Here is a 13,673-nt window from a genome sequence, read left to right as displayed (position 1 = left end):
ACCTTAGCTACATCCATGAACAAGTTGCTGAACATCCACTAGACCCAGAGAGAGTCTTGACCAGGAATTTACCCAAACTGCTGGCTTAGCTAGAGCCTCATCTACAAGTCGTAAGAGGAGGGCAAATTCTACCTTGCAACAGAACACCAGCTCATACATGTAGAAGGAATTAGATTAGAAAATCACCTCTTGGTAGCTATCATAGTAATAAATGCTTCAGATAAGAATCACCAATGGCTGCAGCAAACAAGTTTGATGAGAAACAGGATATTTGCATAGATTCAAATATTTTTAATTCATTTCAAAGTAATCACTCCACTACTTTTTAGTTATTAACTAATTAGTACAAAATACTTCATAATTAGTCATCTTAACTGAGAAACATTGCAAAAATAGTATAAATAATTTATTTAGTAAGGGACAAATGGACATGGTTGGCCCCGATGTGATCCACTGAGAACACAGCATCGCTTCTGTGTTCTTCCTGCCAAGAATGTAATACCCTGGATGTGATCTTGAGGAAATGCCAGCCAACCACAAACTGAAGGTCATTCAACAAAGTAACACATCTGTGCTTTTCACGTGTCAAGAAAAAACAAGGAAACACTGAGCAATGAAAGGTGGCTATAGAGACATAAAAATTAAATACCATCAGTGGCCATGGATTGGATTCTGGAATGAGAAGGAAAGGATAATTATAAGGGACATTGTTGGAAAAATCAGGAATATTGAATGGAGTCTGTGAGTGGGATGGTAGTACTCAATAAATGCTCATTTCCTGGTATTAGAAGATGTACTTGATTTTTCAGCAGACTGTCCTTGTTTTTTAGGATTTACTGAAATGCATAGGGTTAGTGGGGAACATGTTTACAACCTACTCTCAAATGATTTGGAATAATATGGCAAAAAAAATGTAAAATGTTAACAATTGAGGAATCCAGATGAACAGTGTAAATAAATTATTTATACTATTTTTGCAATGTTTCTGTAAGTTAAAAGTTATTGCAAAACAAAAAGGACTTTTAAAAAAAAGAGAGAGGCTACCTGTTTTAGTTCCAAGGTTTAATGATTGCCAATTATTGTGTGTTTCTACTCCCCTGGCTTTATTTTAAGCCCCTGCTCTCTCTTGATTCCTGTCCGTGCAGCTTTGTCACAACCTGAGACAAAACAGAGTGGCTTTAAAATGAACCTGTTGGCATGTCAGTCTGGGGAAAGCATGTGTGTGTGTGCATGTACGTGTCATGTAAGCAGGAGGGCAAAGAATGGAGTGGTGCATGTCCTGCAGCATATAGTGTCCACAGACAGAAATGTCACTTGGGGAATCTTCTCGGTATTGATAGAGATTAACATTCAAGCTGAATGAGACTATGCCAACACCAAGAACAGTTAACCCCAATGGATCACTGATCTAACTCATCACTGTCTGATGCAGGCTTCTCAGCCATTTCACTAGCTCTTGACAGACAATTTGCTCTCATTTGGAATTACTAAACACATCCATCAAATAAGATGCAAAACAGGAGTGTCTTCAGCCTCCTTTTCAAAGAGGGGACTCCGTATCTTTGGAGTTTTTGTTCCCACCCCCTTCACACCCCACAGCCTCTACTGATTCACACCAGCAGAGTAAATGGGAAAAATTGAGTTACTTTTTAAAGAAAATCCCAATTATACATGTTTTATAGATGTTTCCTAGTCTGTGCTTCTGCTACAAGGACACATTCAAGCATAATGAATGAATCTTAAGCAAAAAGGAAAGAAAATGCTTCAGTCACATTTAAGAAATCAGTGCATGAGCAGCAGAGCAGGGCGAGTTTGCAGTAATGACACCATGGCTTGTTGCATTTTAGTTAGTGTTGCAAAGTAATAAATCTGTGAAGAGAAATAACAACACGTAAGGAGACAATGAACAAAATGTGCTTTGCTCATTTATTGTGACAAGGATAGCTTCTTTTAAATAATTCATGCTAATGCTTTGCAGTGTGCTACTGAATGTACAATGTGTACTTTGCAAAAATAACAAGGCTTAGTAATATGGGACTTGAATTGAATTCTCTGCTCTTAAATTTCTGATAAGAAGTGGAAAGAGGCTTCCAAAATTGTGGTGAAAGTGACTGGGGGAACAGCTTGGGGAGGTGGCCTGGAGAGGGGCAAGTGGGTTTGGTAGAGGTACCCGTTTTCTAGTTGCCAAGGTTGAGCCTTGTCTGGTGACTTTTCAAACACTCTATGGCATGGTAAGGGTCTGTATGAGATGGGTTTCCATATGCATTCCAGTGATACATAAAATAATGACTGGGGTTGGGGTACAAAGGAAATGAAGAACCAGGTGCTAAAGTCTTCAGCGATTAAGAGAGCAACCATAAGTTTGTTCTTTGTATCTTAGTCTGTTTCTGTTTTGTTTGTTTTTGTTGTTTTTTTAGATTCCACATATAAATGAAATCATATGGTATTTGTCTTGCTCTGTCTGACTTATTTCCATTAGCTTAATACTCTCATCCATGTTGTTGCAAATGGCAATATTTCATTCCTTTATAATGCTAAGTAATAGTCCTTTGTATATATGTACCAGAGCTTTATTTATCTATTCATCTATTGATGGAAAAATAGGTTGCATCCATATTTTATTTTAAATAATTTTAGAGAATTTTAAATAATTCTGCAGTGAATATAGGGGTGTGTATATCTTTTCAAATCAGTGTTTTTGTTTTCTTCAGATAAGTACCCAGAAGCAAAATTGCTGGGTTGTAAGGAGTATTTGTTAAATGGATAAAAGTGGTTTTATTATCTGGCAATACAATTCTTGCACATTTTTTCCTTTATATTCAACTCTTTATTAACTTGTCCATTTTCTTTTCTGGATTAGTTTTAGAATAAGTTTCTCAAGGTTCATAAGGAAATCCTATTTGGAGATTTTTACTGAGATTTAATTAAACTTGAAGGTTAATTTAGAGAAAATTGGCATCTTTAAACGTGGTACATCTATCTCTTTATCCAGGATTATTTCTTATTATCCTTTAATACTAATTTATAATTTCCTGATTAATGGCCTTGCACTTATCTTTTTAGTTGTATACAACACAGATAGGGAAGCAGAGCAGGGAAAAGGGAGAGAAAGAGGGAGGAGAGCAAGAGAAGGAGAGGAGGGGAAGGAAAGACAGACACACAGAGAGAAAGAGATCTAGTAACATCATTTGATTCCAAGGATCTAGCCCAGCCTGAAGCTAGACCAATCTTTTTTTTTTTTTCAATTGATTTCAGAGAGAGGAAGAAGAGGGAGAGAGTGATAGAAACATCAATAATGAGAGAGAATCATTGATCGGCTACCTCCTGCACACCCCCTACGGGGGATGGAGCATGTACTTTATAAATGGCCAATAGTACTATTTGGGCCTGTGCCCTAACCAGAAATCGAACTGTGACCTCCTGGTTCATGGGTCAACACTCACCACTGGGCCACACTGGCCAGGCAGCTAGCCCAATCTTAAGTCAATAAATTCACATTTCTTCTTAAGCTGGTTTGAATTCCATTCCTGCTGTTTGCACTTGAAAGCATTCTGACCATGAAGTAAAAGAATAATAGAGAGAGTAGGAGGAGTGATGGCACAGGTCACTGAACGCTCACTGTGCGCCATGGCATGCTACTTCTGCTTCTCAGACTTGTGAGGCCATGCAGGTCTCCCGGGCAGCCACTTCTACACTGATTCTGCTGCGACCCTCTGGGCATTTCTTAAAGAGATTCTTAAATACAGAGCACAGACAAATAGTCTCTTTTTTATTATTATTAATTTCTTTATTGATTAAGGTATCACATATTTGTCCTCATCCCCCCATTCCCATCCCAAACCCCTCCCCACACATGCCCCCACCCCCCTGTTGCCCGTGACCCCTGGTTAGGCTTATATGCATGCATACAAGTCCTTTGGTTGATCTCTCCCCCTTACCCCCACCCTCCCCTACCTTCCCTCTGAGGTTTGACAGTCTGATCGATGCTTCCCCGTCTCTGGATCTGTTTTTATTCATCAGTTTATGTTGTTCATTATTTCCCCTAGATGAGTGAGATCATGTGATACTAGAAATACACTTATAAGAACCGAAAATGAGACAAGCAATAATGGTTATGCTGAGAGGCAAATGAATCAGTCTGTAGTGAGTTTCTTTCTGGGCCAACAGTTCTTTTGAGTCCCAGTTTCAAAGTCAAACAGTTCCTTATGTGTACATGTCAGCAATGATATTTCAGTTCTGGAAGGTGGACAAATGGTGGTAATGCAGTCTCTTAAAGCCTAGTCTCCATTTCCCCTGATTATCTGTGCATTTGACTCCTCTTACACAGAGGTTAAGAGGACACTTGGTGGAAAGCTAACATCACGTACTCTGTAAATGGCTGGCAGTACTATCTGGGCGGCTGCACTGGGGAAGCGGTGCAATGAACTTCGAGAGGTGCCATTCGCACAGATGACAGCGTGGAATAGCGGCCCGTGGAGCTGTGTGGCAGGGCCCCTTAGGTTGTATTGTTGTGCACAGTTCCTTTGGATTGCTCTATAGAGGTCTGGAATTAACTAAATCATGAAAAGATTTTAATGAAGCAAAGTATTAGTAATCGCCTTATTCAAAAACTTTCAATATCTTAAAAAATGTTTTCCTCCTGCAAACTACCAAATGAAAAAAATTGTTTTCTGATCACCTTTTGGTTATTGTTGTAATGGGAGTGTTTTAAACATCTCGTTCATTCAATAAGCATTTGTTGAGTGGCTACTATGTAGCTGGTGTTGATTGCTCTGGTGACAGAAAGAGTCACCAGAAGGAGTTCTTACATTCCCATGGACATGTAGACAGGAAATAAGCCAGTATATAACATAATGTCAGGTGGTGCTTAGTGCTACAAAGATAAGTGAAACATTATCAAGCAGAGACATCATTTACACAATGGGAAGTGAGAACATCAATGCATGGGTTTGCCATCTGTGCTCCTTCTATGTCTATTCCCACCCAATTAAACAGCTTAGGGTTTTTAATTGGGTTTCTCCTTTTTTTTTTTTTTTTTTAAACTCAAGGGTTTTCTTTCTTAGCTTTATCCACCCCTAAAAACCACCCCAACAATGAATGTTTTATTTTTTTAAATATATTTTATTGATTTTTTACAGAGAGGAAGGGAGAGGATAGAGAGTTAGAAACATTGATGAGAGAGAAACATCGATCAGCTGCCTCCTGCACACCCCCCACTGGGGATGTGCCCGCAACCAAGGTACATGCCCTTGACCGGAATCGAACCTGGGACCCTTCAGTCTGCAGGCTGACGCTCTATCCACTGAGCCAAACCAGCTGGGCAACAATGAATGTTAATACATACAGCAAGCATGTCAAACTCAAAAGCTAACACGGGCCAATTTAATGAGGCATGCGGCCCACGGGCCATGAGTTTGACATGCTTGACATACAGTATTTCATACAATTGCCTATGACCATCTGGTCTATATGAAAGGACAGGAACATGTCCAGACTATGAGCTGAGGGGAGGGAAGAGTCAGGATGAGTCTAACTTCAAGACTGTATTAGATATTCAGAAACCCGGTGTGTCTCTTAATACACTGCCTGCTCACAGAAATATTCTCTCTAATGGGTGTGCAGTGACTCACAGGGATGTAGCTGTTCTGTATTCAAAATTAACCTAGAAGCATGTTGTCTCTGAAAAATTTATATATAAGATTCCCTCACAGTTCACAACTGAGATACACATCCTGCACTGAGCCCTCCCAGGGGGTGCTGGGAAGAGGGGCAGGTGTCCTGAAGTGGGAGGTGGTGGTGTGTGTGGGGGGGTGCTCTCTCATCTGTATGTTGGTTGGTGGGTATTCTGCCCTCCAACCCTATTTCCAGTGGCTCTGAGGGAAACCAATAATTAGAGCCCTTCACTGATCATTATCTCCCTCATCCCTGAGACACACACACCCACAGAAATTCCATCCATCTCTGGGGAATAAATTTTCGTGACTGTGGCCCCACCCACCAGGGAAAGCGACAAGTTTGAACAGCTCCAGAAAGGCCTTGGCGTGGGGCGTTGCCTGGTAGGAGCAGAGGCAATTTGGAACCGGTCTCACCAGTATGGCTAGGAGACAGAAGCAAACTTCTCTAGTTTTCTCTGAGTGACAGACATAGCAGCCCAGTTTCCTTTAAGGAGTCACGGGAGTCCAGCGGCAGGGGGATGGCACCACTGGAAACCATTAGACACGTGGCCATATAAGCATAATGTACTGGGGGAAATGCCATGGCAGAGGTTTGTGAAAATTGCTGGTGGTGAAAAATGAGCAGGGAAGGCCTCCCGGGAGAGGTGACATTTAAGTCAAGGTGAGAGGGAGAATCTCTGCCAAGGGGATAATTTCAGAAACTGAACCTTTGAAAAATGTCTTAAATATCATAAAACTCCATTTAAGAAATCTTCTTAAATCATAACAATGTGGAATATTTATTAGGAAAGAAAAAATATTAGATGTTTGACTGCATCTCATAGAGATTAAGAAGAAACTTTTAAAGGTGATAGCATGTTTCTGACCAATACTGCATATCTTGTTTACACATTACAGCTGTAACTGCCTGAATTAAAACAATATTATGCATAACCTACGGACACAGACAACAGTGTGGGGAAGGTCTGGGTTGGGGTGGGGCTGGGTGGAGGGAGGCAAAGGAGGGAAATGGGGAACATCTGTAATCCTGTCAATAATTAAAAAATCTTATTCAGAAATTCAAAACAAAACACCTAAAGCTTGGCTTCTCTGCCTTGAAAACAAGGTAATTTGCATAAATATAGCTTGGCTTATGTATAAAAAATGTTAAATTCTCCTGTTTATTCATAGGCTTATTCACAGTGATCAGGGAACAAGGACCATAGGAATAAATGTGATTCAAAAGAAATGCTTAATAGTTAAAAGTCAATTGCCTGGCTACCATTTGACCCAGCAATTCCATTCCTAGGTATATACCTCAAAGAAATAAACACATCCATACAGAAAAACTTGTATACACATGTTTATAGCAGCATTATTCACAGTAGCCAAAATGCTTAAACAACCCAAATGTCCATCAGCTGAGGAATGGGTAAATAAAATATAGCATATCAATACAATGGAATATTATTTGGCAACAAAAAGGAAAGAAGTGCTGATATATGCTACAAAATGGGTGAATGGTAAGAATATTATAATACATGAAAGTAGCAGTCACAAAGTATATGATCCCATTTATATGTAAAGTCCAGAAAAGGCAAATTTATAGAAACAGAAAGTAGATTAGTAGTTTCCCAGTGCTGGGAGGTGCGGATAAGGGGTGACTGCTAATGGGTATGGGGTTTCTTTTTGGGGTGATGAAAACGTTCTAAACTTTGGTTGTGGTAATGGTTGCACAACTCTGAACTTACTAAAACCGTTGACCTATACCCTTTAAATAGATACCTTTTGTTGTATGTGAATTATCTCTCAATAAAGATGTTTCAAAGAAAGGTGACTGCTCTAACTTTAATCTAAAAAATAAAATGAGTTGGGCTTTTAAGATTTAATTAAAATTTAGCACCATTCAGATTGGATAACACTATGAGCACATGGGATCTGCAGATGCTGATAGGAGAGAAGAAATGGCTAGGTGAAAGAAATGGGGAGTAAGTGGTACAAGAAAAACTGAATCCAGACTTCAGGGAGTGAACTGATTGATGTTAAACAAGAAAAACCACCACTACTAATTAAAGATGGGTCCAGGATGCCAAATCTAGAGACCAGAAATTGACATACAACTTCCCCTAAAATCAGCAGCCCAGAGAATGTAGTAACAGATTTGTGGAATGACGAAATACCAACAGCGCCCTGCAGAAACACAGCTGCTAGGAAACAGAGGAGAGTAATCTCACTGAACAGATTAGTTCCATACCCTTGTCCCATAGAAAGAAGAATTCAGGTACCAGACAAAGGATGCAATTTCCAGCGACACAATGTCAGGCCTAATGTTAATAAGCCTCAAACTATACCAGAAGTTCTCTAGTGACCTCTAGTGGTTACAACTAAAATTGCTTGGTCTATGATACGTGAGACTACACCACAAAGCAATTAGGGATATGGGGTTTGGCCGGTAATTTTCTTATCTTGAAAGCTGTCAAGTTGGAGTAGAAGAAAACCTAGCCAATGACTGCCATAAAAAGTTCCCTTCCCTGATTTTTAAGCACTGACTGGAGAGCTGTTTCTCTGTGGCTTGTTTTTGCAGCTTCTTTAAACACAACCAGGAAGGTGTCTGTCTCCCTCCAGTGACTCAGTGGCTTCATAAGGGACAGTCGATTAACAATCCACTATGTTCCCAGGATGCAGGAGAAAGCTGGCAACGGAGAAGGTGAGTGAGTGGGTAGGAGGGAGGAAATGGCTGAGCAAAATAGATGGGCAGGAAAAAGTGTAAGAAAAAGTGGGAGGCAGGTATTACAAACTGAAAAAGCCAATTTGGTCTTGCACAAGTCTCTAGTACTTTTCAGTAGCTACCTAAGAAGTTCAAAGTCCCCCCAACCTTCCCACCAGGTTGTAGGGAAAGCCACTCATACCGAGTGATGCCATACTTAGAGTGTTACGAAGCAAACCTGGGTAAATAAGCCCAAGCCGGCCTCTCCTGTAGGCTGACGTCCTTGTCCTTTGGGTGAAAGGTTCACTTAAATGAGAAAGGACAAGAAGCAGTTCACATTCCAGAAACAGAAGTCTATCGTTACCCTCGTGGTTGACCTCAGATTCCCAGAAATCCCCAGACTGATAAGGCTGTGTGTTTGGGGATGAAACCCAAAAACCATCCTTTCTCTACCAGCTACCAGAGGGGCTGGATTCTTCAACCATGTCCAGGCGCACTGCAGGGCTCTCTAGAATATTCTGGTCTGTCCACATCTTTAATTTCACCAGAGACACTCCATTCCTAACACTCATCTGACAAGTTAACCAGCTGCTAGTTGCTCTAATAATAACTAATGCCGGATATTTGCTATGTTAATTAGTAAAACACTTGGTAATGACTGAGACAGTGACCTTTCCAATTCAATGTTAGCTAACTACCTCCAGAGTATTAATTCCTGATCAGAATACTAGCAACCCCTGGTATTTCAACTAACACCTTCAAATATCACACCGTCTTTGCTGCACGATTTCAAAGGAGATTGTAGACATGGTAGGAGAGAAGGGTACGAACGAGAACAAGGACACACTGGTCATCAGTGACCATGCTGTGCAAGTCTTGCCCATGTTCTTAAGTGTTGCTGCCATGGTTACTGCTCAGATATGTTTCAGATACAACCATTCAGGTAACAAATATTTATGGAGTGTCTATCTATGTACCAGATATCTACTTGATGTATCTTGTCGTCTGATAGTTCCCAAGGGGACTTAATATACGAGGGGGGTGTTAAACATTCACTGGCTGAGGCTATTGACAAGTTTTTGCAAAAACTAAGCATCCCCCGTGGTACGAAGATGTTAAAGCCCCAGAGGTTCCGTGTCACTCTCAAGGAATCAGCAGCAGAAGAGTGTTTATAAACCTTCCAATGTCAAAATACCAAGGGCTTTGTTTTTTCCTAGGGGGAAAAAACCCTTAAAGGTTATATAAACATTTTGTTTTCATTAAGAACCAATAATAACTACATCAATCAGCTACGTTTACCTTAGTTGTGATTTAGTGCAGCGTAAAAGTATCGTGAATAAGAATTCTTGACGTTGCTTGTTAGTCCAGAGGTCAAACCAATGACTTATAAGAGCAACTCTTTCCTGGAAGAGCTATAAGGGGGAGGGGGAATTACATTTTTCTGTATAGTTTAACATATTCTTAGTTGCTAAGCAATTTAACCACCTCACAGCTCATATTTGCACAGCAGTTTACAGTTCACAGAGCACACGCGTAGTGGAGGTCTCTCCCCCAGCTTCACCTGCTTGTATCCCGGGGCACAGACAAGCCCAGGCTTGTGGATGGGCTGGTGGGAGAGATAATTACAGAGGGGCCAACAAGGCCTCTTTCAACACAGAGAGGTAAGGAATCCTGGCTCTTGTTTCTACCTTGGCTGATATAGCCTGGGGAAACAGATTCCAAATATTTCATCTTGAAAACACAAGCAAGCTACCTACCCTTGTTGAACTGTGAAAACGAGGCCATTTGAAGTTAGGTATGATTTTTACGAACCCACAGTCCTATAGCTTCATGGCACCCACCAAAAGGAAAGTTAATAAATATTGCTAAGTAGCCATTGTTAGACATGTCTCTAGGAAGGACATACACCAAGAACCAGCACCCCCCAAACCTGGGTGTCAGCCCAGCTTTGCTCAGATGACGTATACAAACTCGCTGATTTATTACTCAGTCGGGCCTTGGTCCCAGCTCCTGTGGTCTCCCTCCCTTGTGAGCGGGCCTGAACCACGCACGAGCTCTGAAGGCCCAGCCCGCCGGCCCCTTCCAGGTCTGACAGAGCCATTCAAGGACTGCGTCCTGCACTACCTTTCACAGGGGACATCCCAGGCCAGCGGGCCACACAGTGGGCACAGGAGGGAAGTGAGGATTAAAGAAATACACAGCCCTGACGGGTTTGGCTCAGTGGATAGAGCGTCAGCCTGTGGACTCAAGGGTCCCAGGTTCGATTCCGGTCAAGGGCATGTACCTTGGTTGCGGGCACATACCCAGTGGGGGGTGTGCAGGAGGCAGATGATTGATGTTTCTCTCTCATCGATGTTTCTAACTCTCTATCCCTCTCCCTTCTTCTCTGTAGAAAATCAGTAAAATATATTTTTTTAAAAAGAAATACACAGAGAAATATCCAAGGGTGGCTTAAATTACCAGCCATCATTACCTAAAAGATAAATCATACATAAATAAGGATATGAAATAATAACTAATATTAGTAATACAAATAAATAATACAAGAATAAACTCTGTTTCACGTACTCACAATTATAAACCCACTTTTTTTTTTAAATCCTCACCCAAGGATATGTTTCTATGGATTTCAGAGAGAGAGAGAGAAACATCCATGTACTAGTAAAAGAGAAATATCGATCAGTTGCCTCCCATACATACACCAACTGGGGATCGAACCTGCACCCTAGGTATGCGCCTTGGCGGGAACTGGACCCACAGCCTTGCTGGTGCTCCAACCAACTAGGGAAGATGCTCCAACCAACTGGGCCTCCTGGCCAGGGCCTACTTTTGCCCGCCTTGGAATATTAAACTCCACACCAAAAGCGCCTCGCCTTGCTCTTTCCTGTCACAGTAAACAGTGTGTGTTCTGGAGCTTTCTGTTTTGTCCCTGGAGGTACAGAGGAAAGGGAAACAGACCTGGAGTCCTTCCATAAGGTAGGAGTTGGGGACTGGGGTGAGACAAATGTAGGTTGATTTTTATTCGAAGTGACTCAAAAACTAATCCCTTAGGGGTGTTTTTTAGAAAATATATGGCAACATGAGACCCAAAATGTCATAGTACAATGAGCCTTACAAATTAAACTTGTTCTATTCTAGAGTGCGTAACTCACCTGTCTGTTTAATGCCTTGTTGCTACATGGTGTCCAGGCACTGAATCGCGTGTGGAAGCTCTCCATTTCCAGGGTTTTCCTGGAAGAATCCCCAGCTGACATCCCAGCAAATTATTTTCTTCCAGTCCTAGAAACTATAGGTTACTTTCAAACGATGTTTCATTAAGATCACCTAGAAACATCCAGTATATTAATATTGTCCTTATAGGAATGAAATAATTACAGCAATGCATGCACATATATATCCATGGAAGAGAATCCATACAAATAATAGACAGGAAGTTCATGTACGGCAAGTAATTGTAATTTACTCTGTCCTCCTCTGATTGTACCCAAATGTGAATCTAAGCCAGTTGTTTTTCCCTTTGCTGGGAAATGACTCAGAAATCGGAGTGATTCTGTATCAGACAGGGATGTGGACTTGACTCCCCCACCACACACACACCCTACCCCCACCCCGGAGAGCAAGAATCTGAAGGGCACAAAGACACCACTCCACCTGCCTCTCTTTTGAGGACAGAAGTCAAACAGAATGTAGAGAAAAAATTAGGCTAATGTATTAGTTTCCCATTGTTATATAACAAATCACCTAAAACTCAAAGTTACTGTGTGTCAGGAGTCTAGGCACAGCTTCGTGGAATACCGTCTTAGTCTACTCGGGCTGCCAGAACAAAATACCATAGGCTGGGTGGCTTTATTTTTTTTACAGTTCTGAAAGCTAGACGCCCAAGATCAAGGTGCTATCAGGGCTGGTTTCTGGTGAGACCTCTCTTCCTGGCTTGTAAATGGCCATCTCCTCACTGTATTCTCATAAGGCCTTTCTTCTGTGCACATACAGGGAAGGGGATGGAAGAGACAGACAGACAGACAGACAGACAGACAGACAGACAGACAGAGACCTACTGTCTCTTCTTCTCTTTATAAGTCCTATTGGATTAAGGTCTCACCCTTACAACCTCATTTAACTTTCATTACCTCTGTATAGGTTCCTGTTTCAAGCTACTAAATGTCAGGATGGTTTGTTATCCAGCACAGGCTGACAAAGCCATGTGTTGGTGTGCATCCAGGACTCTCACATACAGCTGGTGTGATATCAGCACTTCGAAAAACTGGCATTGTTTCCTAAAGTTGAACATGTGCATACATTTGACCCAACAGAAAACATGAACATGTGGACCAGATATATCCACAATATTCACAGCTGCGTCAGATAGCTCCAAGCTGGAAAAAGCCCAGGCACCCATCGACAGCTGAATGGATAACCATGTTGTCATATATTCATGTAACAGGATGCTGCTACACACAAAAATATGTAGGACTCACATACATAAGACATTAAACAAGCTGAAAACAAAATAGTACATTTTCTATGGTTTGATTTATACAAAGTTCTACACTATAGTGTTAGAAGTCAGGATGGCGGTTACCTTTGGGGAGGAAAAAGAGGGTAAAGACAGGGAGGGACGTGAAAGGTGATTCTGAGGTGCTGGTACCGATCTAGTGGTGGGAGGCCAGGTGAGTCATTTTATCCTTCATTGAGTTCTACACTTATGAGTTGCATATTTTTCTATGTCTTCTCTTTCAATCAAGGTGTTTTAGAAATGATATCATTAAACATTATGAAGTACCTAAAAAAATAAAAGTACAAACTTTATGAAGAAAATTATAACACTTTATTGAAAAACATTTTCAAAGACCTAAATAACTGGAGAGATATATTTATTCATGAATTAGAGACTCAGAAGAATGAAGGGTTTAATTCTCTTCAAAATGATTTACAGATTCAATGCAACCTCGATTTTTAAAATCCCAAGAAATATTGTGGGATGTGTAAGTGAAAAGCTGATTCTAAAATATTTATGGAGTTTAAAGGGCCCAAAATAGTCAAGACAGTCTGGAAGAGCAAGGGAGGGAGATGTGTTTCCAGATATCAAGACTCAATGTCAAGCTAGAGTAATAGGATGACATGGTATTAGTATGGAGACAGACACTGGTAAGATGATAAATCAAAGAGGAAGAGATGGATTCTTACATTTGTAGAAAGCAGAGTATCTGTTTGTTTGTTGTTTTTTTTTTAAAAAATAGGACCCCTTTCTCTCTCTCTCTCTCTCTCTCTCTCTCTCTCTCTCTCTCTCTCTCTCTCATACACACCAATTACCT

General features: G+C 40.9%; 1 protein-coding gene across 1 annotated transcript in view; it reads right to left on the bottom strand.

Moving 5' to 3' along the window:
• Positions 1-13,673, bottom strand: part of ECT2L (epithelial cell transforming 2 like) — a 72,037-nt gene that overhangs the window by 53,782 nt on the left and 4,582 nt on the right. The window contains exons 3-5 of the mRNA XM_080665282.1: positions 12,941-13,141; positions 11,514-11,685; positions 9,661-9,773 (exon numbers count right to left, since the gene is read on the bottom strand). Coding sequence (XP_080521408.1) covers positions 9,661-9,773; positions 11,514-11,615 — 215 coding nt within the window. The 5' untranslated portion in view covers positions 11,616-11,685; positions 12,941-13,141. The remainder of the gene's footprint in view (positions 1-9,660; positions 9,774-11,513; positions 11,686-12,940; positions 13,142-13,673) is intronic.

The sequence above is a fragment of the Plecotus auritus genome (assembly GCF_963455305.1).
Source record: "Plecotus auritus genome assembly, chromosome: 4".
NCBI classification, from domain to species: Eukaryota; Metazoa; Chordata; class Mammalia; order Chiroptera; family Vespertilionidae; genus Plecotus; species Plecotus auritus.
This window is presented reverse-complemented; position numbering and strand designations above follow the sequence as displayed.